This window comes from Opisthocomus hoazin, chromosome 2, assembly GCF_030867145.1.
Source record: "Opisthocomus hoazin isolate bOpiHoa1 chromosome 2, bOpiHoa1.hap1, whole genome shotgun sequence".
In the NCBI taxonomy this organism is placed as follows: domain Eukaryota; kingdom Metazoa; phylum Chordata; class Aves; order Opisthocomiformes; family Opisthocomidae; genus Opisthocomus; species Opisthocomus hoazin.
This window is the reverse complement of record NC_134415.1, coordinates 128455020-128482935: the sequence shown is the minus strand read 5'-3', so window position 1 is coordinate 128482935 and position 27916 is coordinate 128455020. Positions and strand designations below refer to the sequence as shown.

At 55.7% G+C, this 27916-nt stretch overlaps 1 protein-coding gene across 1 annotated transcript; it reads left to right on the top strand.

The window, feature by feature from the left end:
- Positions 1-496: 496 nt before the first annotated feature.
- TRAM2 (translocation associated membrane protein 2) lies at positions 497-26833 on the top strand. Its single transcript, XM_075414999.1, has 11 exons — positions 497-678; positions 10735-10798; positions 13662-13771; positions 14000-14116; positions 16710-16768; positions 17515-17599; positions 17728-17798; positions 18495-18599; positions 18736-18894; positions 21839-22002; positions 22254-26833. Exons 1-11 carry the CDS (start codon positions 559-561, stop codon positions 22325-22327), a joined length of 1128 nt encoding a protein of 375 aa, XP_075271114.1. The 5' UTR covers positions 497-558; the 3' UTR covers positions 22328-26833.
- The last annotated feature ends 1083 nt before the right edge of the window (positions 26834-27916 follow it).

Sequence of the window (27916 nt, the reverse complement as noted above, 5' to 3'; positions counted from 1 at the left end):
CGCAGACGTGGTGGGCGCCCAGATGTGCACTGTAGCTGGGCGCAGACGTGGGTGGGTGCCCAGATGTGCACCATAGCTGGGCGCAGACACGGGTGGGAGACCAGATGTGCACTATAAGTGGGTGCAGACGTGGTGGGTGCCCAGATGTGCACAGCAGCTGGGTGCAGACGTGGGTGAGCACCCGGATGTGCACCATAGCTAGGCACAGACGTGGTGAGTGCCCAGATGTGCACTGTAGCTAGGCACAGACGTGGTGGGTGCCCAGATGTGCACTGTAAGTGGGCGCAGAGGCGGGTGGGGAGCCGGGCGCCGCAGCCGGGGGCCGCCCCCTCCCCCCCCCCCCGCGGGGAGCCGGGCGGTGCGGGGCTCGGGGCGGGGCGGGGTCCGGTGCGGGGCCCGGGGCGGGCGGCGGGAGGGGTCAGGAGGCGGCGCCTGCGCGGGCCCGCGGCGGAGCTCCGCGAAGTTACGGCGGGGCCCGGGGAAGTTCGGGGCGGCGGGGAGGGGAGGGGGGGGGGGCGGCGGCGGCTCCCGCTCCGCTCCCGCTCTCCCGGCGCGGCCATGGCCTTCCGCCGGCGGGCCAAGAGCCACCCGCTCTTCAGCCAGGAGTTCCTCATCCACAACCACGCCGACATCGGCTTCTGCCTGGTGCTCAGCGTCCTCATCGCGCTCATGTTCGAGGTGAGAGCCCCCCCCCCCCCCTCCCCCGACCCGGGACCGGCTCTGTCCGTGTCCCCCCACCCCCACCCTGCGCATCCCCGCTGTGGACGGGGCATCCCGGGTGCCCCCCCCTCCCCCCCCCCGGCTCTGCCTCTGCTCGGGGGTGTCGGGGCGAGGTGACCCCATCCCGCTTGGGGAGGGGGCTCTGGGGCTCTGGACCCCTCTCTCTGACACCCCCCCCCCCCCGTCCATTCGTTCCCCATCTCTCTCCCACCAGCAAGAAGCGGCCCCCCCACCAAAATCCAGCCCGGGGGCTGGTTTTTGGGGTGCTGTATCCTTCTGCCACCCCCAGCCGGGGGGCCCCAGCTGCAGGACGGGAGGGGGGGGACAGGGGGGTGACGAACCCCCTTCTCCTTCAAACCCACCGCCGGGGACGGCTCCTGCCCCCACTCCGCTCCCCAGCCCCACGCACGGGACGAGTCAAGCCCTCAGTGGTGTTCCCAGCCATTGGAAATGGGGTATTGGTATTTTTGGGGGGGGCCTTTTGATTTTTCTTTTCAACGTTAGCCCTTTTTCTAGGTGTTTTTTCTCCGCAGCCCTCCGACCCCGCGCCGTGGGACGAGCACCGGGGGCTCCCGGGCCTCGCGCGGACGCCAGCGGCTCCTCGGCCTCTCCCCATCCCGGCCGTCCCGCTCCGTCGCGGGTCACGAGAAGGCATCCCCGGCTCCCCCGTGGGAAACCTTCGCCCAGCCGGGGTGGCCGGAGACCCCCCGGGAAGGCCACCGCACGGAGGGCCATGCGGAGCCATGCTGGGAACGCCGCTCTCCCCCTTGCTCTCCCTTTCCTTCCCTCCCAGCTTGCTTTTTTCCTCTCCTCTTTTTGGGGAGGAGAAGGGGGAGGGCTGGAGGCCACCACCGCTTCGCTCGGCTTCGGGCACCCTACGCGGAGGCACCCCGGGCTTGGCCGGATCGGACCCCCCCTCTCCTCCCCGCTTCCCCCGCGCAAACCCTCCCCTTCAGCTCAGTGCCACGTCTCAAAGCGAATCCGGACGGGAAAGGGGTGGCCGGGGGGCCTGGCGAGGAGGAAAAGCTCCTTCTGCAGCAAATCGCAGGAGGAGGAAATCCATTTCCTCCATACCCTTCCCGGTGGCAGCCCCCTTTTTTCCTCTCCACCCCCCTTCCCCCCCTTTTATTTTCCTGCGAATGCATTGAATGAGCGAGTCGCCTCCAGCGCACGAACCCCGCTGCGTTTGCGCGTACGTATTTATTTAAGGGTTTCAAAACTGACCCAGGAGGGCCAGCTGTATTCCAGAGCCGCATGCAAACGCGGCGAAGTTGGGCTGCAAGTTTCGCAGCCCTACTTTTTTTAAAAAAAAAAAAGTCACCGAGGTGGCATCTCCGTCGGGGTTTCTCCCCGCAGCTGGTTCTTTCGGGGCGCTGGTGCCTGCGGTCACACGCCGGGAACCCCGTCCCGGAGAGGTGGGACCCGGGTTCATGCCGTGCTGCGAGGGCGGTTTCGAAACGTGCGGTGAAACCCCCTGCAGAGGCGGTGGCAGGAAGGGTTTTGCGGCGTTTCTGATTTTTTGTTTTTTTTTTTAAATGCCTTTTAATTAAATCTCCCCTGGTTGCTGAGAGGCAGCAGTTTCCTTCTGGTGCCACCGCTCTCCCAGCAGACCTCAGGGAGACGGCGCTTGCCGTGCCGGGGTGGCTTTCGGCACTCCTCCCTCCGCACCGCCCGGCTGCGTCCCCGCTCGGCCGCGTCTACCCTCGTCTTCCCCTCGGCACGGGGACTGGGACAACTCTTGGTCCTTGTGGTTATTTTATTTTATTTTATTTTATTTTATTTTGTTTTCTTTTATTTTGTTTTCTTTTATTTTGTTTTACTCTATTTTGTTCTACTATATTTTGTTCTACTTTATTTTGTTTTACTTTATTTTGTTTTACTTTACTTTACTTTATTTTATTTTACTTTATTTTATTTTACTTTATTTTATTTTACTTTATTTATTCCTTCTGCTTTCTTTTGCCTTGGAGGAGAAATGGAGTTCTGCTCTTCCCTCCAAACCATCCATTCCCGTTGGCACCACCTCTGGAGTGAGTTTTGCTGGCAGCTCAGGTATTTCTGCCTTTCGACGCCTTTTCAGCGCCTCGTCTGTGACCGAGGGGAGAACATGTTACTACCCCTTCTTCTCCTCCTCCCCGCCCTCCTTCCCACCCCGCCACGGCGCTCCCACCTTCCCCAATGCCGGTGGCCACGGCCAAGCTCCGGCTTGGCGGAAACGGCCGAATCCTGCTCACAATAGGCCGTTTCCTGCAGGGGAGGTTTCTTTGGGGAAGCACAAATGGGATTTTTTTAACCTTTTCCCAGGCAGCCCCCGGGAGTCGAGTGCTTGCTCGCTCCGGCGCCGTGCTCGCGGTGATGCTGGAGGGCTGCTGCGGGTCTCCCGCTCCCAAACCGGGGCACGAGGTGCGCCTCGAGCATCCTTTTGGGCGCGCGACATCTTCCCCAGCCAAACGGATCCACGGGCTCCACCAGCCCGGGGGTTCCTCCGCAGCAGGGAGCGGTGGAGTTCCCCTTTGCATCTCGCTTGACGCCCGGCTTTGCTGCCGGCTGCGCCGCTGGCACCGTTCCGGCTCCGGGGAGAGGATTCGGGGACAGCGAGCGTGGCACGAGGCTGCTCGCCGGCGCGATGGCGGTGTTGGACTTCGTTATTCGGGTGTTGTGCGGTTTTTTGGTGAACGTAGCGTTGCTCAGGGAGGGAAATCCAGGGCTTGGAGGGGGGCCCCCCAAAAAGGAGCCATCCTAGGCTGGGCGCTGCGGGGCTTTTTGCCTTCCCGGCCAGCCCTAAGCCTTCAGGGTGGGGAAACGCGCCCGGTGCACGTCTGCGGGGTGCCAGGGAGGCGTTCTGCTGCGTGTGCGTGGCTGCTCCGTCCACGAGCGAGCCGGATCCTGGGAAGAAAAATCTCCCCTATTTTTGGTCAAAACCCATTTTAGGTGACTGCGTATAGAAACGCAAAACAGGTGCTTTCCATCCTCCTGCAGAAATCGCTTTGCATATCTTTTTCCGCTCTGTTCTGAAGAAAAATGAAGCCCAGGCCAGGCTGGGTTTAACCTGTGGCTGCCCCATGACCCGCGTCCCGGCAGGGATGGCTCCTGTGCGCCGTGTCGGATCGATCACCCCCCATGCGGGTTGAGACTGGGGGAGATGTCGCTGGGTTTAGGGGGGTTTCTCACCATCCCTGGAGGTGTCCACCATGCCTGGAGGTGTTCAAAAAACGTGTAGGTTTGGCATTTTGGGACATGGTTTGGCAGGCATGGTGGTGTTGGGGTGATGGTTGGACTTGATGATCTTAAAGGTCTCTTCCAACCTATCATTCTATGGTTTTATATTAGATGGGGGTTGCTCTCAGAACCTCTGTAAGGTGGGGAAACTGAGTCTCAGCCTTATTTCTGCTTTGTGCTCAGAACCGGTTGCCACAACCTCACAGGCAAAGCGGGGCACAAGCTCATGGGCAAAGCGGGGAACAAGCTCAGGAGGGTTGGACTAGATGAGCCCGTACCATTCTGTGATTCTGTGATTCTGTGACAGCTCCTGATGCTTATGCGTGGGGAGATGGTGATAAAGTTATGAAGCGTTATGTTATGAGATGCCGTGCCCTTGCCGGGCTTTCGCCCAGCTGCAGAGCTGCGGCAGTGAGTCACGGTCTCCCAAACACCGGGTTGTGACACTGTCAAATGAAGGCGGCTGACGAATGAGCTGCTATTTCCAGGCTTCCTGCTAAATATACTTTCCCCTCCCTGGTCCCCTCCGTAGTACCCTGCAGAAATTAAGGCCTTCCCGTCGTTAACAAGGGAAAACAAACCGTGTTTGTGCCTCCCCTGGTCTCTGCCAGATGTGGAAACTGAGGCATGCAGGCAGCTTAAGGGCTGAATACTTGGGGGTTGGGGGGGAGAAAAAGCAGAATTTAGATCTGGTTTTAAAAAGGGAATAAACAGGAGGGAGTGTGAGGCAATGATAATCGTGTGGTGTGCTGGGGGACGAGCGTGTCTGTGGGAGCAGAGGGGCTGCGCCGCCCTCGGGGAGGGTTTTCTTTTGAAGCTGCCTGTTTACTTTTAAAGACTTTGGTCCAAAGTTTGGTCTTTAGTTTACATACAGGGCCTGTGTCAATCCATACCGCGGATCAACAAGTTTTTCTTTGAATAAACACTCCAGCTGGTGGGGGAAGAAAACCCCTAAGTTGTGAGAAAACGCTTCGCACAGCATTTTGTCTTTAATTAGTTTGAGTTGTTTTTCAAGTCCTGGAAATATTTCCCTGGCTCAGACTGCAGAAGCTCCCCCGGCCTCCCCCGCCAGAGCTTTGGAGCCGCTTCCTTCCTCCGAAGCTGTTTTAACCCAGGCAGGACCGGGGTGGGGATGACTGCGTGCCTGGGGGCTCCCGGCTTGGGATGGACCCTGCAAATCCCACCAGGCTGAGGCTTTCGGGGAGGGGACCGGGTTTCGTGGAGGGAACTGGTACTTCTCTGCAAAGGATGCTCAAAAATTATCCCTCGCTTCTGAAAATAGTGGGGGGTTGAGAGTCGCGGCGGGTAGGTTGTGGGAGAGGTGCTGAGCTGCCTGGATGCGTGTGGTTAGATGCTTTGATTAAAAGCTGCTTGCATGCCTGCAAAATGTGGATTTGGGGTCTTGGTTTGGTGTCTTACAGCGTTTTGTGGCAGGGCAAAAACAGCATCTTCTAAAAAGGGCGAGGGGAGCTTTGCTGCTTGTTCTTACCTGGGCTTGTTCAGCTGAAGAAGAGAAGGCTGTGAGGGGACCTAATAAATGCTTATAAATATCTGCAGGGTGGGTGTCAGGAGGATGGGGCCAAGCTCTTTTCAGTGGTGCCCAGTGACAGGACAAGGGGCAATGGGCACAAACTGAGGCACAGGAAGTTCCGTCTGAACATGAGGAAGAACTTCTTCCCTCTGAGGGTGACGGAGCACTGGAACAGGCTGCCCAGGGAGGTTGTGGAGTCTCCTTCTCTGGAGATATTCAAGACCCGCCTGGACAAGGTCCTGTGCAGCCTGCTGTAGGTGACCCTGTTTCGGCAGGAGGATTGGACTAGATGACCCACAGAGGTCCCTTCCAACCCCTACTATTCTGTGATTCTGTGACCCACAGAGGTCCCTTCCAACCCCTGCCATTCAGTGATTCTGTGTGATTCTGTGATTCTTGGGCAGCAAACTCCAGGCTAGTGGGGATGTGAATTCTTCCGGTTGCCACATTTTCGGGGAATGGCTACGTCGGTGAGCTGGGATTGTTTGGCTTCATCCGTCGCCCTGCCGTCGAGGGCTGTGAAGTGGATGCGCTGATCTGGTGTCAGGGCCGCGTTGCCCCATGAGAAGCAGCCCCAGCCCTGTCCCGGCTGCTGGGAGCGTCGCAGGGATCTGTGATCCTGATGGATGCGTCAGGTTTTGCCTCTTTGCCGTCCGGCTGCGCTTTGGTCCTCGGGTCAGTGTCGTTAATCAGCAGGAACGCGCTCGCTGCTGAAGGTGCTGCTCCCTCTGCGTGGCTGCAGAGAGCCTCCAGGACAACCGCTCCCCGAATTTAGCTGGTTCCGGCACATCCCTCATGCCAGGCAGGAGGAGGGCGGGATGAGGAGCATCCCCTTACCCCCTTGGGCAGCGGTGGTTGCGTAGAGGTGCCCTTAGTGCAGGGCAGGGAGCGAACGAGGAATACACAGCCTGGAGAAGAGAAGGCTGCGAGGGGACCTAATATATACTTATAAATATCTGAAGGGTGGGGGTCAGGAGGATGGGGCCAAGCTCTTTTCAGTGGTGCCCAGCGACAGGACAAGGGGCAACGGGCACAAACTGAAGCAGAGGAAGTTCCAGCTGAACATGAGGAAGAACTTCTTCCCTCTGAGGGTGACGGAGCACTGGAACAGGCTGCCCAGGGAGGCTGTGGAGTCTCCTTCTCTGGAGATATTCAAGACCCGCCTGGACAAGGTCCTGTGCAGCCTGCTGTAGGTGACCCTGCTTCAGCAGGAGGGTTGGACTAGATGACCCACAGAGGTCGCTTCCAACCCCTACCATTCTGTGATTCTGTGATTCCTATATGGCCCCCGCTCAGCTTGTCCCGTGCAGACACATCCCTTTCCCACCCTACAGAAATCCCTACCCGAGTCATGGTGATGCTCTGTAGGATTTGGACTTCTGGCTGCATTGAGAAAAGGCTGGACATGAGAGGGGAAAAGCCAAAGCAGTGGTGAGGTGGCCTCACAGCATAACCAAAAAAATGTAATAATACCTGAAGAGGCCCAATTCTGCCCCTGCCTGCAGCAGTTTTGCAGCAGCTCCTGCTCTGCTCGCTGCCTTGGCGCTTCCTTTCCCATCCCAGCATCTTGTTTCAGAGCAAACAGACAGCGAGCGTCTTGTGCCTCTGAATAATCCTCACGTTGCTCTTCCTGTTACAAACTTCTCCTTTCTCTGGCCGCTCGTGATGGCTCGTGCCATCCCCGGTGCTCGTCGCTGCTTCCCGAGCCGAGGAAACCTGGTTTCTGCCGTGCAGGGGAGCTGGAGGTGGCGTTGCTGGAGGTTGTGGTTCGAGTGTTCCCCGTTTTCCAGGAGGCTTCAGCTGCTCGGTGGTGTTTCTGTCTCCATACGCTACGCAGGGCTGTAGAGCAATGGGTGCTCCCAGTTGATGTGTGGAGGGGATGCTGGGGGGGTTATGGCTACAGCGTAGGATTTGGAGGCTGATGTTCACTTGGTGGAGCTCAGCTACGACCTTGGCCAAGTCACCTATCCCTCCGTGCCCGCTGGTAAGGGGCATGTGGTGAGCAATGGCAAAAAGATACGGTGCCCTCCGTGGGCGTGCAGGGTGTCCTTCACCTTCAAGGGTGGAGGGATGTCACCAGTGTCCTGCTCAAGGTGCTTTGTCCCATGCATTTCATGCTTTGTCTTGGCTGCTGGGAACTGCAGCTCTCTGCCTGTCTGAACTGAGATGTCCTCGCAGTGGTGGCAGGGAGGTGGAGGTGACCCGGTCAAGGGTGTGCGGCGCGATCAGGGCCCTGATGGCCTTGGGGGTGGTGAGTCTCGGAGTCTCACCTCTCTGAGGAGCTAAGCTGGATGATAAATGCGTTGCTCTGGGTTTCTTGTGCGGTGGCAGCGAGGAAAGCGTGGAGGTGTAAACACAAAACGAGACGCAGTCAGTGGTTTGAGCTCTTGGAAAGCCTAGGGACCCACTTCTGAAAATGCTGCTTTGGCCATCAAAGTCCTGCTGGTGCCCACAGGGGACCATGTGTGGGGACTGCGCCAGGGCGAAGGGTGAAATCCTGCACGCGTTGAGATGTTTCCATGGTCCGTGTGAACACTTCCCAACTGGCTGCAGGAGAAAGGAACGCCTTTGATGCCTGAGAGGAGACCCTCCCTCCACGTAAGGTCTGTGAGATGTTCAGAGGTGGATGGGGAGGTCACATGCTTGGAGGTTCAAATTTGACCCCTGGAGCTGCCTCTGTGGCCCTTGGTGAGCGGCTGCAGGTGTGTGCCTGGGCTTCCCCATCCATCAGATGGAGAAAAGGGGCAGTTTGTCTTTGGAAGTCGGTCTGCCAGGAGCCTGCCTGCGTCCAGGAGGTTACATTTATGTTAGGCTGTAAAACACTTTACACAGGGTTTAGAAAACAGCCCGTTACCTCTCTGCAGTGCGAAGTGAAGGGGTGCAGAGGTGGCCTCTGAAGCTGCTGGTGGTTGTCTGGCCCGCAGGAAGCAAAGGCAGGTGTGGAGATGGGACAAAGCATTGCCTGATCCTTGAGTGGATGGAGGAAACCTTCCTACCAGGCCCCCTAGAAAAGACAATTAGGAGAGTCCTTGCAAACCGTGTTGGGTCTGAGTACCGGGCAGGCACTGCTCCCCACCCTGGAGATGCTCCGGGGTCGTTTTCTCAGACCCACAAGTCTGTCTTATGGCCCCTTCAGCAGGTTAGGAGACTACATCTGGAGATGATGCCTTGTTTCCAGCTGTTTACACCTCTGGGTATCAGCCAGGTCCTCGGGTGGGATGGAAAACCTTCGGTGGCTGCTGCTGTCGCCACAGCTGTGACACAGCCGCCTGTCCCTGCAGCATCACGGCCACCGCCGGGGTTGTGCATTTGTTTCAAGCCCTGTGCCAGCTTGTGAGGAGGTTTGGAGATAAAGTCCAGGTCCCAGTTGTGCTGTGCCACTCTGGGATGAAGCAACATTGCTTTCCTAGCCAGCGAGGTTTCCAAGAGCCAGCACGAAGCCAGGCAATGCGCTTTTTCCATTACCACCCCAAACTCTGCCCGTGGTCTCCCTCTCCCTGGGCAGAGTGCTTCTCGCATCTACTCCTCCACAAGCAGAGCACAATGTGTGGGATTTCTTTTTTTAGGTGGGGAAAAAAAAAATAAATCCCCAAACATGATGAAAACACGCCGCGGAGTTCGCTTTCTCCGAGCTGAGGCTGCAAGAGGACGGGCAGAGCGGAGCCGCCGGCCGGTTGCTCAGTGCTCGTGGGGGTGGGATGGGAACGCTTGGCAAAGCCCCTCTGTGTCCCACCCCCCTGCAGCTACGTCCTGCAAGACGTGAAGTAGTATTTGGGGCCAAGCTCTTTTCAGTGGTGCCCAGCGACAGGACAAGGGCAATGGGCACAAACTGAAGCAGAGGAAGTTCCGTCTGAACATGAGGAAGAACTTCTTCCCTCTGAGGGTGACGGAGCACTGGAACAGGCTGCCCAGGGAGGTTGTGGAGTCTCGTTCTCTGGAGATATTCCAGCCCCGCCTGGACGCGGTGCTGTGCCCCCTGCTCTGGGTGACCCTGCTTCGGCAGGAGGGTTGGACTGGGTGACCCACAGAGGTCCCTTCCAACCCCTACTATTCTGTGATTCTGTGATTTCCAGCTGGGTTTTTAATGGCCTGCAGCTCTGGAGCGGTTGTAGCGACGTCTGTGTGAAATGCAGCTCGTCTCCGTCGGCGTTCGACGGGCACGGGATTTTTTGGGGCTGGTTGTGTATGAGCGTGGACGCTTGCGAAGCCGCTTTGCTGGGGGGGTGGCTGAGGAGCCACTGGAAAGGTGGAAATCAGCGGTGACCCCGCTGACGGTGTGGGGTTGGACAGGATGAAAGCATGGACGGAGGTTGGACCATCTGTGCGCTGGTTTTTGCTGCGGCCCCGGCCCGGGGCCGCGTCGGTCTCGGAGACGCAGCTTTGGGGCGTCCTGCAGCTGCACTGGGATGCTCAGCTCTGCCCCGGCGCTGTGAAGCCTCCTGCTTTGCTGCAGCGGGGATCTTTCCCTCGAATTAAAAGCAATAAATGAAGAGCAAGCACAGCCCTGCTTTGTCGGGGACCTGATGTCTCAGCCCAGGGTTGGGGGGTTTTTTCACCCTTTTGGGGCCAGCCTGTGATGCTGGTTGTGCAGCTGGGCTCTCGTGCGTGGCCAGCACAAGGTTCAGCTCTTTTGCCAAAGCTCCTTTTCCCCTGCCCTGTGGGACCCTTGCAAACACCGGCGAGGTCTCTAAATGGGTCTGGCCTCACCAGTCCTGTGGCTGCCATCACCAGAAGACTCTGCAAAGATGTGGGGGCTAAGTCTGTGTATGGTCCGTGGGGCTTTGAAGCCACTGATCTTGCTCAGGTGCTGGATGTTGTCATTTTTGCCCAAGCCAGGCTCCTGGCATGGCTACTGGGAGTGGACGGGAACGAGGGATGGTTTTAATTAACACAGATGGCCTGCTAGGTCCAGCTCTCGGTGTCCCCTTATCAGTGGGTTGCATGTGACGATGATCTGTGCTGCTGGAGGGATGCTCATCCTCGAGGGGATGCAGGGAGCTTCCCCCATCAGGCTGGCTGGTGGCTTTTACAGCTGCATTGCTTTTTTCTCCCTCTTTTATTCACCCCTTTCTCCCTGTTGGCAGACCTCTTCATTAGCAATCCCCTTGCTGAAGGGCACTTTTGTGAGTGAAGCCAGTGCCTACACACCTCACTGGACTATTTGCCTTACCCAGTGTGGTAGGAAAGGGGAGTAAATGGTGGCAGAGGGATGGATTTAATGACTGATTTGCTTTTTTTTTTCCTTCTCTTTGTGTCTTTGATAGGTTACAGCCAAGACTGCCTTCCTGTTTATCTTACCTCAGTATAACGTTAGCGTGCCTACAGCAGGTAAGAGATGCTGCTGCCACAGATGTCCCAAGGGGAGGGTTGAGTTGTGGTCTGCCCCAAACCCTCGCTGCCAGCTGGCCTGGGCTCACCCTCCACTGCTGCACACTGCTTGGGCCTTTGCCTGGTAGTAAAACAAATTTTAAAAATAAGGTATGTGGGGGGGAAGCAAATTTTGAGTGGCTCAGAGCACGCTGATCGTGTCTGCCAGCCCTCATGCTGCCAGGATTGGGAAGAAATGCTTTCCCAGTGGTTTTAGGGCTTCCTCTCTACCCCGTTTCTGCTGTGGTAAGGCTGTGCTGTGTGCTCTGCAAGGTGAGGATCCTCCTCCAAGCCTGGTTAGGCCAGATCAAATTGCCTGATTGCGTGCCCAGAGCAGGCAGCTCCGCGCCCTGCGGAGGAGCAGGAGGGATTTAGCCCTTTGCTAAGCAGCAGGGGCCGTGCAGGTATTTCCCATCTCGCTTTATTTATTGGGTCGGCACAAGGTGAGGGTGCAGAGATGCACGTGGTGCAACAGCATCCCTGCTCAGGGCAGCTTACGGTCCCGATTGCTGTACGTGGAGAGTAATTCAAGGAGGCTCTGAGCTCAGATCCGAGCCCGATGGACCAGAGGCTGTGCCCCAGCTCCCAGCCAGGAGGCAGCTGGAGGCTCGGTCCCTGTTTGTATTTTGGCTGCTAGTAGCTACCTTCCTAGCTGAGAGCTCCCCAGGGGCTGGCAGCCATCTGGGATCTGGCACGGAGGCAGCAGGAGCTGGGGTGGGTAAAGCCCTGGGCACAGGGTGAGCCAAACGCCCGGGGCACCGAGCGTGGCTTGGTGGCAGAAAACGCCAGTTAATTAGAAGCATTTGAGTAATCATCCAAGGGCAGAGCTGCTGGGATTAGTGAAACTAGGATGAGGCAGACAAGCGGAAGATGAAGGTCTGCCCTTAAAATCTTTGAATGTCATGGTTGAAGAAATCATCCAGCTTCCAGAATAAATTGTGGTCCGCATTCCCCCGTGGCACAGTCCAGCTTCCGCTGCCGTCGCGTTGAGTGATTTATTCCTTCCTGATACCAGAAATCTCGGGGTGGGGGGGGCACATAACCATCTCTCCAGGACCAGGTACTGGGGTATCACTCCAGGGCATGAGCTAGCTGAGGCCGTGGGGAGAGAGACCTTGGGGCAGCGAGCTTGCTCGGAGGAGGGGTTACTGCTCACCTGAATTTCTCCAAGGCTGTTTCACATCCCTCGCACCAAGGATGCCGTTGCCCGTCAGCTGGCAGATCTTGCTCACGTCTCCTGCGCTCAGCGCGCACGCGGCTCCCAGCAGAGCAGCTTCTGACATGCCCTAGAGAGAGGAGAGGAGGCAGAGCAGTCGCACCTGTGCCTAATCTGATTTCCTTTAGACCTGCACTTCTTTTATCTTATACTGGGTTTATGAGCTCTGCGATACAGGCAACGTTTTTACCTGTGGGTTTGCACAGCACCCGGCTGGGGGGCTCCGAGGGACCAGGCAGTGCACATCTTTACGCCGGGTGTTTTCATAAATCCTATTCAAACCTTATTCTTGTATCTCGAATCTTAGAAATCTGGACTGAAGCTCTGTTCGAGGGTAAACAGAGCTGGTGACAGACAAGTTGCTTCCCAGCGTTGATACTGGGAGAGGATGGTCAGGATCAGGGTAAGGGAGAGCAGCAGCTGGGAGTGGGCTGAGCTTCATATCCCCAACTCTGCTGCTTGCCCATGAGCTGCAAGGCTGCAAATAGCTGCCTGAATGGGTATTCTGCGTGCTGTTGGGTCTCCTGTTGCTCTGAAAGAGCAGGACCTCCCATGGGTCCTATTTCTCATCCACCAGCCCTGTGCCGCTGTCTCGGATCCCTTGATAGCACAAGGCGTCTGCATTTACGCAGCTGAATCCTGCTCCAGCAGCTTTCGGGGTTGAGTGGGAGAGACTGGGTGTTGGGAAATCCCATCCCGAGCCCTAAAGCTCCCAGCGGGGTGTCCCTGAGGGCGAGAGCAAGCTCTGCCTGCCCATCACCTGCTTCAGCGCTGCCTCTGTGTCTTCGTCCCTCAAGGCTGATAAATTGCTGTCTCGGCAGCTGGGCTGTCCCCAGCCCCTCACCTCTGGCAGGAGAAGCTTGAAGTGTCCCAATTAGAAGGGCATTTTGGTGCTGGAGCGTGTCCAGAGAAGGGCAGTGAAGCTGGTGAAGGGTCTGGAGAACAAGACTTATGAGGAGCGGCTGAGGGAACTGGGATTATTTAGTCTGGGGAATAAGAGGCTGAGGGGAGACCTTATTGCTCTCTACAGGTACCTGAAAGGAGGTTGTGGTGAGGTGGATGTCGCTCTCTTCTCCCAAGTAACTAGCAATAGGACGAGAGGAACTGGCCTCAAGTTGTGTCAGGGGAAGTTTAGATTGGATATTAGGAAAAATTTCTTTGCTGAAAGAGTGGTCGGGCATTGGACCAGGCTGCCCAGGGAAGTGGTGGAGTCCCCATCCCTGGAGGGGTTCAAATAATCTGTAGATGTGGCACTTCGAAACATGGTTTAGCAGCCGTAGTTGTTTGGGTTGACGGTTGGACTTGATGCTCTTAGAGGTCTTTTCCAACCTTTATGATTCTATGATTCTATGACTGTCATCTCCCTTGAGGTGTGTAACTTCTAGAGGGGAAACCACCCACCCTCTGCTGATGAACCGATGCAGGCTAGAGCCCTTTTTCCCAGCGCTGCAGCCACTGGCACAGTCATGACATCTCTCTGCCTCCACCTCTCTGGTGGCCCCATCCAAGCTGTGTGTTGGGAATAGCCTCGCCACACTAACCATTAACCCCTTACCTAGAAATCGTTCGGGTGAGGGGGATCTGACCCACTGTTTGGCCTCTTTGCAGATGGGGAACTGGTCCAGTATCACTATGGGCTGAAGGATCTGGTCACCATCCTCTTCTACATCTTCATCGCCATCATCCTACATGCGGTGGTGCAGGAGTATGCGCTGGACGTGAGTGCTGTTTGGTGTCTTGAGTCGCCAAAGTGTCTCAAGTACCCTGGGGGCACATGGTCCTGCTGCCATTAAATGCTGTTCTGGGGGTGGTCTGGAGCTTGAGGTGATGATGAGTGAGCCTTCATCTCTGTAGGCTGCTTGGGATGGGGAGGAGGAGGAGGGAGAGTTGTGGACCTGTTGGCTCATGTTTTCTTGTTCCTTTTCTCTCCCTCTGCTCCTTCCCAGAAAATCAACAGGCGTCTCCATCTCTCCAAGGTCAAACACAGCAAGTTCAATGAATCGGGGCAGCTGGTTGCCTTCCACCTCACCTCCGTGATTTGGTGCTTGTACGTCGTGGTGACGGTAAGGCCCGGGGCCACCAGGCTTTGAGTTCCCTGGGTGGGATTTGGGACCTCTGGAGCACAAAACCCCGATGGCAGCGGAGAGTCCCCAGCCAGCCCCTGGGCCAAGACGGGCACAGTTCCACAAGTTTAGTTTTCAAGTGTGGTGGGTCTTTCTAGCCATGGAGTGAGGGCAGTCTCAGGACATCCTTCTCCTGCTTCTTGCAAGGCACAAGTAAATGGGCTGTGAAATATTGTCAGAGCCGGACCCCAGAAATCTTGCCTCGCCCTCATCATCTCCATCTGCTTCTCCGGGACCTGCCGTCTTTCTCAGCCTCTTATTTTCCTCCTGATTTGCGTTCAGTGCCTTGGGGTTTTTGGATGCTCTTTACAGGGTCGTGGGGCTAACGGGCAGGTGTTTGTGATCCCTCTCTTGGCGAGCTGGTGGTGAGGAGACTGGTGAGAGCAGGGAAACCACACCGCGCTTTGGGCTGCACTGGGGATGTTTCATCCCAAAACTGCTGGGAGAAAAATTTGGAGTGAAAATGTTTCATTCTGAGGAGGAAGGGAGAGAGAAGAACAGGAATCATTGGAGAGATCTATTTTGGCATGAAGTGATGATGATGCTTTGCTACCGGTGGCCGTTGGGGTCCAGCTGTGGTCCCCGGCAGCGCTGAGGATGGATGCTCTGGGGCAGGTCCCCTCCCCACTGCTCGGGGGGTCCCGCCAGCCCCTCCTTAGAGGACCGCTGCCCCGCTCCAGGCCAGCTCTTCTGAGGATCTGCCAGCACTGCTCCTGCCCCACAGGGCTGCGGCGAGCGAAGCTTTGGCAAAACAGTCGATGCCGGTGTTTTTGGGCTGCTGTTGCCCAGCGCCAGATCCGTCCCTGCTGGCTCCAAGGCTGCAGCCTCCTCGCAAAGCCACGGTGCCACAGAGAGCCCCCCAAACGCTCCACGCGTGCCGAGCACCTCGCACTTCCCCCGGGCTCCCCCAACCAAAACAAGGGCTTAGGGCAGACAGAGCACGGGCGCGGGTGACAGAAAGGTCCTGGGCAGGGTGACGTTTCCCTGCCAACATCTCTTTGCAAAGCCCAGTGCAGCACCCCTGCGACAGGAGCTGCGCAAGCGCGGAACGAGAAGGGAGCCCCATCCTGTAATCCGCCCTGCAAGAATAAGGCAAGAGGCTGTAGGAGAGTGCAGGCAGGTGGAAGATTAAACTATGCAATGCATATTACATTATTTTTGTAGGCGTTTTCTATTCCCCTTTCTCTTCAGAAGTACTTCTTCTGGCTTATGTGATACTCGGGTTGGAAATGCCGGTGGGGAAGAAGCGTCCCCCCCCGTACCCCAGGCCATGCACACGATTGTTCGTAGCCGTGCTACTGGCGTCTCACCCCCACGCCTCCAGAGCATCCCTCTCGCATTGCCCACACTCCAAAGCATCCTGTCCTGAACTTGGGGCCCTCTGTGCATGGTCGGGGTTGGAAGGGACCTCTGTGGGTCACCCAGTCCAACCCCCTGCCGAAGCAGGGTCACCCAGAGCAGGCTGCACAGGACCTTGTCCAGGCGGGTCTTGAGTATCTCCAGAGAAGGAGACTCCACAACCTCCCTGGGCAGCCTGTTCCAGGGCTCCGTCACCCTCAGAGGGAAGAAGTTCTTCCTCATGTTCAGACGGAACTTCCCAGGCTTCAGTTTGTGCCCATTGCCCCTTGTCCTGTTACTGGGCACCACTGGAAGAGTCTGGCCCCGTCCTTCTGACACCCAGCCCTGCAGATATTTAGAGGCATTTATGAGGTCCCCTCTCAGCCTTCTCTTCTTCAGGCTGAACAAGCCCAGCTCCCTCAGCCTCTTCTTGTAGGAGAGATGCTCCAGTCCCCTCACCATCCTCATAGCCCTCCGCTGGACTCTCTCCAGTAGCTCCTCATCTTTCTTGAACTGGGGACCCCAGAACTGGACACAGTAGTGCAGATGGGGCTTCACTAGGGCAGGACAGAGGGGGAGGAGAACCTCCCTCGACCTGCTGGCCACACTTTTCTTAATGCACCCCAGGATCCCATTGGCCTTCTTGGCAGCCAGGGCACACTGCTGGCTCATGGTTAACCTGTCGTCCACCAGGACACCCAGGTACCTCTCCGCAGAGCTGCTCTTCAGCAGGTCCACCCCAGCCTGTACTGATGCATGGGGTTGTTCCTCCCCAGGTGCAGAACCCTGCTCTTGCCCTTGTTGAACCTCATCAGGTTCCTCTCTGCCCAACTTTCCAGCCTGTCCAGCTCTCGCTGAATGGCAGCACAGCCTGCTGGTGTATCCACCACTCCTCTGAGTTTTGTGTCATCAGCAAACTTGCTGAGGGTACATTCTAACTCCTCATCCAGCCTTCAACCCCCCCAGACATGAGGGCCTTGTGAAACTCGAACGGGGTGCTGGAAACCCATGAGTGTGGCTGAGCTTTGGAGAACTGCGCCCTGGCTTGCGCGAGGGACGCGGTTTTTACTGCAGGCTGGAAGGACTCGCGTGTCATCCCCAGTTCCTAGTTTCGCTGTAGCGTTAGCCCGCCCCGTCGTAACCATGCGCTGCCTGTTTCTTCTGCTGAAGGCTTTGCATCTTTTCTCTTTTTCAGGAAGGATACGTATCAAACCCCCGGAGTTTGTGGGAAAACTACCCGCATGTTTATCTTCCGTAAGCACTCACAAGGGCATTTTGTTCTCGGGCTGACCACTTCCTTCCTCTGTATGGTTTTCCCTGCGGCTGGGAGCGGGGTGCTGACAGCACAGCGCCCTTTGCATGCACCCTGCTGCAAGGATGCTGCAGTGAGATCCCATGGGATGGGGGATATCTCGTTTGTGGCCCCGGGGAGGGTGTTCCCGGAGGGTTTCCTCCATGAGGAAGGTCCTCTGGGTTTGGTTACTCATCCTGGCTGCTTACTGCCTGCATCACCTTGGGCAAGTTGCTTTGCTCTTTATTTTTCATAGCAGAAACGAAGTGGGGGATAATCTTCCCTTCTTAGGTTTTTGCAAGAGTGAGGCTTGCTGAGAGCATGGTGACCTCAGGATGAGCATCTGGTTAAATGCTGAGCATGGCTAGCTTGGCTCAACATATAATCACAGAATGTTCAGGGTTGGAAGGGACCTCTGTGGGTCACCCAGTCCAACCCCCTGCCGAAGCAGGGTCACCCAGAGCAGGCTGCAGAGGACCTTGTCCAGGCGGGTCTTGAATATCTCCAGAGAAGGAGACTCCACAACCTCCCTGGGCAGCCTGTTCCAGTGCTAATTTCAGCCCAGAAGTGATGCCTCCTAAATGCCATGGCTTCAAAGCAGTGGAGGGATTGCCCGGTGCTGTGTGGCCGCGCATCTTCCCTGGCGCCTGGGTCCTTGGTGTCCTGCCATGCCCTGGCCTGGCTCACGCGGCTCATCCTTGCATTTCAGGTTCCAGGTGAAGTTTTTCTACCTGTGCCAGCTGGCATACTGGCTGCACGCCCTGCCAGAGCTCTACTTCCAGAAAGTTCGCAAGGTGAGAGCCGTCCCGCGCGCCCTGGGGATGCTGCAGGTGCTTTGCCCACCAGCTTTGGGGAAAGCAAGTTGTGGGAGAGGGCTGGTGGAGAGAGGAGGGAGGTTAACGCGGCTTTCTGCCCCTGCCAGGAGGAGATCCCTCGCCAGCTGCGGTGCATCGCGCTCTACCTGGTGCACATCGCCGGCGCGTACCTCCTCAAGTGAGTCGGCTGCCTCGGCGTCCCGTCCCACGCCACGGATGGGGCTGAGCGGGTCCTTCTGCAGCGTGAGGCACCCGGGAAGCCTCAGCGGGGCGGGGGGCTTGAAGGGAGTGAAGGCGGGCGTTCGAAAAGCGGGTGGTGGTGAAGTTGACCTCCCGGCTGCGGGCCGTCAGTCAAACAGTTTTCACAGACCCACGGGTCTGGTTTTGAAGGAGTTTGGTGACGGTACGCGAGCGCACAGGCGGTCTCACAGAATCACAGAATGTTCGGGGTTGGAAGGGACCTCTGTGGGTCGTCTCTGCTCACGGGGCGTTGCAAAGCAGATGTTAAGCAGGGACCCAAAATGCAGGTTGATGGGTGCATCGCCCCTGGGTGTGAGAAGCACCCTGGGGTGCTCTCCCAGCACGGCATGGCAGCCCTTACCCTTCCTTCCTCTGAGTGTGAGCGCAGAGCAGCCATGCCAGCGGTTAGGGCTTTGTGTCGGACCCGTTCCAGCTCTGCTCCTGGTTTGGGCTTCTTTGATTTGTTGGGGACAGGAATTCCCCCATCACAATCCTACCCCTGCTGCTGCAGAGAGGTCCAGCTTCGGGCTGGCGCTTGCTGCACCTCAGGGATGGGGGGGGAGATGCTGTTGCTGGATTTGAAGGACCGAGGTTGACCATCCCAGTGATGCTTTTTTCTTCTCTTCCCTCCTAGCTTAACCCGCTTGGGGCTGATCCTCTTGCTGTTGCAGTACTTAGCCGAATTCTTCTTCCACATGGCCCGGCTGGTCTGCTTCACGGATGAGAACAACGAGAAGCTGTAAGCAGGCGAGCTGGCCACAGCTTCCATCCTCCGGTGCCCAGGAGAGCCATCGGCGTGACTGGGGGCTCGACCTCACCTTCCAGCTCAGCGCTGGAGGCTGCTCCTGCCAACACCTCTGCTTGCCCTCCTGCAGGTTTAACGTCTGGGCTGTGGTGTTCGTGGTCACCAGGCTCTTCACCCTCACCTTGTACATCCTGGTCATCGGTTTTGGGCTGCCACGGGTGGAGAACCAGGCCCTGGACCCCGAGAGAGGGAACTTGTTCAGCTTTCTCTTCAACAATATCCTCTTCAGGTAGGAATATCCCCTACCATGTCTACCACCTTATTTTTTTAGTGCATTCTTTCACTGTAAGACTGAATTGTGGAAACCTCCCCATATGTTCCTTGGTTGTGTTATCCCAGGGTGGATTTTGCCGAGTTTGGAAATGACAGTGGTGGTGTGATCTGGGTTCCCTTTAGGGAAGGTCCTAGTGAGCTGCGAGAGTGTGGAGGGAGCGAGCAGGGGTTAACATCTATGGAGCCACGACGGAGAAGAAAAGCCAGCAAAGAAGTTGTTTGTTGAGTGAAGTTGTAAAGCGTGAGCCTATCTTAGAGAAAGGCTTGCAGGCTTTGCCATCTGCACCCATAACTGCGCTTGCAGCGATGTGGTCCATGAAGAGGCGTTTTCCCTTCTGCTTGGATATGTTTTGCTGCCTGTTGACATGCGAATGAGAGGATGGGATAGGTTCCTCATGCCTTGCAGTCTGTCTGTCAAGTCTGGGAGCCTTTCTCACCCATACAGCAACTGTAAATTCAGTTCAGATGTTGCTAGGACAGCTGCCTGGTCACAGAATCACAGCATGGTAGGGGTTGGAAGGGACCTCTGTGGGTCATCTAGTCCAACCCCCTGCCAAGGCAAGGTCACCTACAGCAGGCTGCACAGGACCACGTCCAGGTGGGGTTTGAATATCTCCAGAGAAGGAGACTCCACAATCCCTGTGGGAAGCCTGTTCCAGTGCTCTGTCACCCTCGAAGTAAAGTTCTTCCTTGTGTTCAGCTGGAACTTCCCAGGCTTCAGTTTGTGCCCGTTGCCCCTTGTCCTGTCGCTGGGCACCACTGGAAAGAGTCTGGCCCCATCCTCCTGACACCCACCCTTGAGATATTCATAAGCACTGGTCATAGAATCACAGAATGGTTTGGGTTGGAAGGGACCTTAGAGATCATCTGGTTCCAGCCCCCCTGCCATCAGCAGGGACATCTTGCCTCACCTCTGTGCCTGGGAAGATCATGGAACAGATCCTCCTAGAAGATATGCTAAGGCACATGGAGGCCAGGGAGGTGATTCGAGACAGCCAGCATGGCTTCACCAAGGGCAAGTCCTGCCTCACCAACCTAGTGGCTTTCTATGATGGTGTAACAACAAGGGTGGACAAGGGAAAACCAATGGATGTCATCTATCTGGATTTTTGTAAAGCCTTTGACACGGTCCCCCACAACATCCTTCTCTCTAAATTGGAGAGCCATGGATTTGATGGGTGGACCATTCGGTGGATAAGGAATTGGTTGGATGGTCGCAGCCAAAGGGTAGTGGTCAACGGCTCAATGTCCAGATGGAGACCAGTGACGAGTGGAGTCCCTCAGGGGTCCGTACTGGGACCAGTGCTGTTCAATATATTCATCAATGACATGGACAGCGACATCGAGTGTACCCTCAGCAAGTTTGCAGATGACACCAAGCTGAGTGGTACGGTCGAGACACCAGAAGGACGGGATGCCATCCAGAGGGACCTGGACAAGCTGGAGAGGTGGGCCTGTGTGAACCTCATGAGGTTCAACACGGCCAAGTGCAAGGTCCTACACCTGGGTCGGGGTAATCCCCACTATCAATACAGGCTGGGGGATGAAAGGATCGAGAGCAGCCCTGCCGAGAGGGACTTGGGGGTGCTGACAGACAAAAGGCTGGACATGATCCGGCAATGTGCGCTGGCAGCCCAGAGGGCCAACCGTGTCCTGGGCTGCATCAAGAGAAGCGTGGCCAGCAGGTCGAGAAAGGTGATTCTGCCCCTCTACTCTGCTCTGGTGAGACCTCACCTGGAGTACTGCGTTTAGCTCTGGAGCCCTCAGCACAAGAAGGACATGGAACTGATGGAGCGGGTCCAAACGAGGGCTACAAAAATGATCCGAGGGCTGGAGCACCTCTCCTATGAGGACAGGCTGAGAGAGTTGGGCTTGTTCAGCCTGGAGAAGAGAAGGCTGCGGGGAGACCTGATTGCAGCCTTTCAGTACTTAAAGGCAGCCCATAGGAAAGATGGGGACAATCTTTTTAGTAGAGACAGCAGTGACAGGACGAGGGGTAATGGTTTTAAACTAAAACAGGGTAGGTTTAGGCTGGATATAAGGAAGCAATTCTTTACAATGAGGGTGGTGAAACACTGGAATGGGTTGCCCAGAGAGGTAGTGGAGGCCCCATCCCTGGAAATGTTCAAGGCCAGGTTGGACAGGGCTCTGAGCAACCTGATCTAGTTAGTGGTGTCCCTGCTCGCTGTGGGGGTTTGGACTAGATGACCTCCAGGGGTCCCTTCCAACCCAAAACTTTCTATGATTCTATGATTCTATGATTCTATCTTCCACCAGACCAGGTTGCTCAAAGCCCCATCCAACCTGGCCTTGAACACTGCCAGGGAGGGGGCAGCCACAGCTTCTCTGGGCAACCTGGGCCAGGGCCTCACCACCCTCACGGGGAAGAATTTCTTCCTAATATCTAATCTAGATCTGCCCTCTTTTAGTTTACAGCCATTCCCCCTTGCCCTGTCACTGCACACCCTTGGTGTTTTGGAGCTATGGACTACTGGCACACCTGAGGATTTAGGAGGCTTTTTTAGCTCCCTTCCAACCATATCCACCTTTTAGTTGTACAGAGCAGGTGGCGATGGCTTACCTTGACCGTGCAGACTGTGGTTTGGGCAGTGCTGGTTGACATGATCCTATTCATCCATTGCTGCCCTAAAGACTTAAGAGTCAGAAATGCTCTGAGCACCTACGAGCTTCGCAGTGAGGAGGGAAAGGGAAGCGGCTGCCCTGAGCTCAGGGGATGGTAGAAAGCAGAGATGGTGGCTGGAGGGATGGTGCCTGCCTCCGGTGCTCGGTGCAGCCGCCCCGAGGGACCTTGTCCACCAGCCCCGGGTATGGGTGGAAGGCTGGGCTGGCGGTGGCCTCGCTCCTCTGTTCTCAGCCTGCCTCTTCTCCACCCCTACCAGAATGAGTGTGCTGCTGTTGGTGTGCCTCTTCCAGGCCTCGGTGATGTGGCGCTTCATCCACTTCCAGCTGCGGCGCTGGCGGGAGTACTGGAACGAGCAGAGCAGTCGGAAGCGAGCCGCTGCCGGCGCCAAGCAGCAAGCCAAGCCGCTCAAGAGGGACTCGGGTGAGTGCCGGGACCGGTGTACTGTGGGACGGCGCCGTGGGAGGCATCAGTCCTGTGGTTCAGCATCCCATCAGCGGGCTGCTGCCCGTGCAGGCGACGCTGCGGTGGTGCCGCCTGCCCCGTGCCGAGCCCAGGGGGTCCCCAGCAGGGTCGTGCCATGGTGGGGGTTTTCTCCGTGTCTGTGGGCCAGCCCTAGGTGGGTTAAGCTTTTGGCCTGTGCAAGGGACAAAATTTCCTCTTTCCATCCCCAGGTTACCATGAAAACGGAGTGGTGAAAGCGGAGAACGGCACCTCACCGAGAACCAAGAAGCTGAAATCGCCGTAGAAGCAAAGGCTTGTCTCCTGGGGAGGTGGGCGAGATACCGGGACTAAGAAGCAGCCCCTCCTCCTGGTCCTCACCAGTGCCATCTTGAGCGGCTTGGAAACCAGTCGTCTTCCCAAGGTGTCTCTCGCTTTCCTCCCTTCCTTTCTTGCTCTCTTGAACCATTTGCAATAAAACCAAAAAGGTCCCTTGCCCTGCTCCCTTCCCCTCGTAGGAGCCTTTTCCAACCCTCCTGGTTTTGCCTGCCTCTGTTTCATCGTAAATCAGCGTGCAATTTTTTTCTTTTCTATTTTAGTGTTTAGTTATTTTGGGTTATTGTTACAAACGCATCGTAGATGGTTCCAAATAATCCTTTTTTCTTCTACAGCATGTTCCTCCCCTCCCTTCACGGTGCTTCCCTGAGCCCCTGTGTCAGGGCCACGGCAGCTCGAAGGCACCACGTGTCTGTTACGGGAACAGGCTCCTGGGGGAATGCGCCGGGGCTCTGTGACCCGGAGGCCCAGGGGTGCTCTCGGGCGAGGGTTGCCTCTCCTGGGGCACTTCTGGCCAGCGCTTGGCGAGTGCTGCAGGATGGCGGTGCTGCAAATAGAGACCAGGGTCAGAGAGAGGAACCTCGGCCGTGTCTTGTCTCGTGGTGGACCGCGAGTTAAGTGGGGTTTTTCTGACTCCTGGTTTTGAGCTAATTTTGGAGAGCTGGGCAGCAGAGAAGGGAGAGAATTCCCCTCTTCATATAGGACCCATCTACTAGCCTTTGCTTGACCCAGCTCTTCTGGTACAGCTGGGTCCCTCTTACCCTCTTGGCTGCAGGAGGTGAGCTGCCCCGTAGCTGGTCTGGATCTTCCAGCCCCCAGAGCTGGGCTCGGGGCTCTGCAGCTCGCAGTGCCTTGTTGTGGGGCAGCAGCATCCTCAGGTCCACGTGAAACCTTGAGTCCTGCCCCACTCTGAGCGCTGGCCTGGCTGCTGTCAGCCCAGGCCCTTTGCCAGCTCGTGTGTGCCTCGTGGACCTGGTGTTCTGATGGTTCATGACCACGTCCAGATGACAAACTGGCTTGCTGCAAAGGGTTTTGCATCAATGGGACTGTACCCCTCATGCTGTCACCTTAGCCTTCCTCATCCCTACCGTACCAATCCAGCCGTGCCATCGGCAGCCACCAGCTTCACTCTTTGTTTCCAAAGGATACAGAGCTTGTATCCACCCAAGGTGCTATCAAATGCAGGTCTTTTCCAAAAAACCCAGCCCCTTCATCCCTTTCTGAGCTGTGAATGAGATGACAGGGAAGGGGAAGCCGGGGCTGCAAGGAGCAGCTTGTATGTTAGGAAAAGCCTGACCTGTGACGCATAGCTGTTGGCAGATGGAGTTGTCTCAAATCTACCTCAGAGGCCATCTGTTGCTGCAGACCACTTCCCCCTCTCGCTCCTGCCCGCTGCCACCTGTACGAGCTGGCCGGAGATTCGTGGGAACCCAGATCCCACCGGCTCGGTCCCCTGCTGCCTCTTTGCTGGGGAGCACTATCTCCTGCCCAGGGTTTTGTGGGTCAGTGCCAGCTCGCCAAGCTTCTTTGGGGTGCCATGCACCAGCCCAGATTTGGTAGGTGTGCAGTAGACAGGCACCTCTCACCCCACGGCTCTCCTCCGGGGCAGTCTCTGTAGCTGGGCTTTGCTGTTGGTGCCTCTTGTGCAGCGAAGCCGGCTGTAGCTTTAGTTCTTCGCCGTGGCAGGAACAGGCGAGCAGCGTGCTCCCTCGGCTGAGCGAGAAGAGGGGCACAGGGGTGCTGGGGTGCTCTTCGATACACAAGCCAGGACTGAGGTCCACCTTCCTTGCGGGTGAGGGAAGCTCGTGGTCCTCGGTGTGCCTCATGCTCAGCCATTTGGGCAGCTGAACTCTGGCTCTCGCCGAGTGCAATTCTAGCTGGAGGCTGGCGCAGTCGTCCTTCGCATCATTCGTGTTTTGGGGAACGGGTGGCAGTCGGTTTTCTGCGCCTCTTTGAGTGTTTTTTCCCCCCTCTTTTTCTGTAGGTGTCTTTTCTCCCTTCCCCACCCCTCCTTGTTGAGCCCCAGCTAACGCTGAGCACCGGAGGGAGAAAATGTGCAGGGACACGAGGACAGTTGGTCAAATTCCAATGGTTCCTCCATCCCCACGACCTCCAAGTCCCAAACGAGGGTTGTCAGCAGGACTCTGGGAGAGGGATTCCCCCCTTTTTCAGGGGAACTGAGGAAGGAGACTTCGGAGCAGAGCCCTTGGTGGTATCTTGCACTTACTCCCTGTAGCCCTTGCCGGGTAGATAATACACATTTTGACTTAAATGGAGGCAGCAACGGTACCTGCCGTGCAACATGAAGAGAGGGGTGAAAGAGCTTTATGTTAGGGAGGACGTGGGAAAGGTTTAGTCCAAGAGGTTTTTCCTTTTTCCTGCCTCTTCTCATCCCCAGCCATCCACTGCCACGTGCCCTCCACGAGCGGCTGCTGGCCGGCGTCTCTCCGGAGCCTCAGCCGCTCCCTTCTGCAAAGCCGGTGCCTCGCGGCAGCTGAGGTATGGACTCCGTTAACAGGTGACACATACAGTCCCCCAGAAAACTGGCTGCTGAATGATTCCTCCTCCTGCCTGCTTCGCTTCAGGCAGCTTTTCCACTTGCACAATCCTCATAAATCTTCATAAAGTAGCTGATTACGCTTTGTATCCCAAGTGCCTTATGTTGCCCCGTAGTCTCTCGTACGCTTGATCTGTGTACTGTATCGGTAGCTGAAAGCCCTCCTTCTTTACAATGTATGTACAACATATGCTACATTTATGTGTTTTTTGTTTTCTTTTTGATAGAGCTACCAGTAAAAGGGACAGTTTGTTTTGGAAGCATTTCCATGTGTTCTTTTTTTTTTATTATTTTTTTTGACCTATAGATGATGGGGCTTTTTTTGCCCTCCCTTATCTTTAGTCCTCAGAAATCCCCATCCTTCTCCTGTAACGCCCAAGTGTGGCAGGATCCCCGGGGTCTTTTGGTTTTGGGCTGAGCCTTTGTTGTAAGGCAATATGTTCTGTCATCCCAGAGGTCTGCGATCCCCCCTCCACTGGAGGGGATGCCACGGGCTGCTTCTGTCTCTGTCTTGAGTGCAAGCACCATCCCTTGGCTGCAAGCCTGCAGTCAGTGCTTCTACGTCCATGTCATTTCTCAGCAGACCGAGACTTCTCTTCAGCCCAAAGAGCTTTTTCTTTCCCAAAAGGAGTATTTTCATGGCAAGCCCTTAGCGGTCAGTCTTTCCTTGACCGCTCTGAGTACGAAGATGCTGAGAGCCCGCTTTCCTCGAGTGGATGCTCTTCTCACGCCCCATCTTGTCAAGCCTTGTGTCTTCTGCCAAAAAGATCCAACCCCAGAGCTCTTGTCCACCACAGTGCAGAAAGTGTTAGAGACTATGCAAAACTCCAAGTCTTTACTTTCAGCGTAACGCTGTTGCTTGCACCCTTGCTGCAGGCTTGAGACTGCTTTTGTAGTCTGTCCGCTAACCCACCTAAGAAGGTCGGGGATCGAGTAGTCTGTGATTTTTTTGGTGTGAAGCATAGTGTTTTTCTGCCCTAGCATAGAAGAGCTGTGAAATACCAGCAGTAGGTCTCTCCTTTTGTCTTAGATAGTTGGGGAATGGGCTTGGGAAGAGGAAAGGGCGGAGGAAGAACAGATGTAGCATTTCACATATAATTTTTGAGTGACTCATGTTATGGGGCATTACAGTTGCATTATTTTTTTGTTTGTTTGTTTAGGATTCTTTCTTCTTAATCATTATGTTTGGGTTAGTAGTAAAGGCAATAAGTTCCAGTTCTCCTGTAGGTCCCCTTACCCTTAACTCACCATTTTAAAATGTATTTTTGGTGGGCTTCCTGGTTGGAGGGAAGAACAACTACTCTCAGATGCCTCCCCCTTGCCTCCAAGTGACTCTTGAAGCCTGTAGCTACCCCGCCTTTGCTGCAGTCCGTGGGGGTTTACAGCAGCCTCAGCCTCTTGCCTTAGATGAAGTCTTGGTAGATGGCCCCCGACTTGTGTCAGTAGTAGATGGAGATTATGGGGTTTGATTTACAGGCTTCTGGTAAACTTCACGAGTGTGTAACAGATGGTTTGGCAGGCGTTATGCTCGAACTGGGAAGTATGTTACTTCGCCTTGGAGCTGCATGTGGGGTTTTGCTGGCAGTGGGGAAGAATGGCTGCTGCAAAAGCCAGGCAGAGGCACATAGTTTTTATTTGAATATGTTGAACTCGACGGACCAAACTTCAGCAAAGGAACTGGAGGAAAATTTCTCTTCTTCCAGATTTACGCTTTAGTGCAAATTTCTTGATTTTGGAGGGGGTGGGGGGAAGTAACAGTCTCTGATATTTTATCCCGTTTGTTTCATTCTTCCTGTCACTTTAGGTTTTGTATGGATTTTGTTTGTTGTTGTTTGTTGTTAAATGACTTTTGTGATAAACTCAACAAAAGTATTTTTCTGAAATAAATAAATAAATGAATAAAAGGCATCGATTCTTCCGTGGCTGCTGTCCACCGATGCGTTATCACTCTGCTACGCTGTACGCGTTGCCAAAGCAGCCTGCAGTGGGTTGTGCTTGCCTCTCTCCTGCCGTACCAGAGTGGTCTGCTCCCTTTGGTGCAGCACCTTGTGTCCTCCTATTCCCCGCAGCTGGGCTTCATCTTCTCACATTTCCCGTGTCTACAGCATGAGCAGCTGCTTCTGAGTTAGTTATCTGTGGCTGCCTTCACCGCTGGGAGTGGAGGATAAGAGCGTTTGTAGGATATGATTTATCTGATGTGGTTTAGGTGCATACTTTATGGTGAGCCAAATTGTATACTTTCTGCAGCTGGCCCCGGGCATGCTGCATGATTTGGCTGACTATTAGGTTACAGTTCCATAGCATGTGCAGAAAACAGTGTCTGACTTTCTTTTCTACAGCCTACAGCTCCAGTAATTTCATCTGTAAGTTCTTGGTCTCTGGAAAAGCTGATTAAGGTGGCCTTTAGAAGTTATCCTTCATCAGCTGCAGCTTGGAAGGCACCTCATGCAATGCCGAGCCGTGCTCTGAAATCCGAGGCGGACCAGAGAGAGCTGTAGCGATTCTCGGTCGGAGCGAGCAGTAGCACAAAAGGGACCCAGAAGGGAAGAGTGGTGACCTTTGCGAACAAGAGGAGGCAGGAGGGAGCTGTCATGTGGAGACTCTCAGCTGTCTGAGGGGAAGTGGCAATCCACAGCACAAAAGCCGATTTAAATAAGCATTTTGTTGCAGAGAGCTTTGTTCTCTGCTGTGTGCATGATAGCTGCCTTTCACGTGTGCTCAGTGACAATACCTGGCAGGTGTCACTGGGGGTGAGAAGGTCCCTGCCATGTCTGCCTTCATGGAGAGATGAGCAGCGTGACTCTAACTGGAGCACAAGTGTCATAGCTCTATTGCTATGCCAACTGCTACTTTTCCCTTTTCATTGGACCTGTCCAGTAAGATGACAGGTTGCATAAGATTGGTTTAGATAGAATCTCAGTCCTAAAACCATTCTCTCAACCTTTTGATAAAAAAATGCAAAGCTGCTGTCAGCAGATTTGTGTACAGACCCCTGCTGTCTCC

Bases quoted from the DNA above. Each gene is read 5' to 3' on its own strand.
- TRAM2 (XM_075414999.1), top strand. From the start codon at position 559: ATGGCCTTCCGCCGGCGGGCCAAGAGCCACCCGCTCTTCAGCCAGGAG. The intron at 13,772-13,999 runs GTGAGTGCTGTT...GCTCCTTCCCAG, and splicing joins TGCAGGAGTATGCGCTGGAC to AAAATCAACAGGCGTCTCCA. The intron at 17,600-17,727 runs GTGAGAGCCGTC...TGCCCCTGCCAG, and splicing joins ACTTCCAGAAAGTTCGCAAG to GAGGAGATCCCTCGCCAGCT.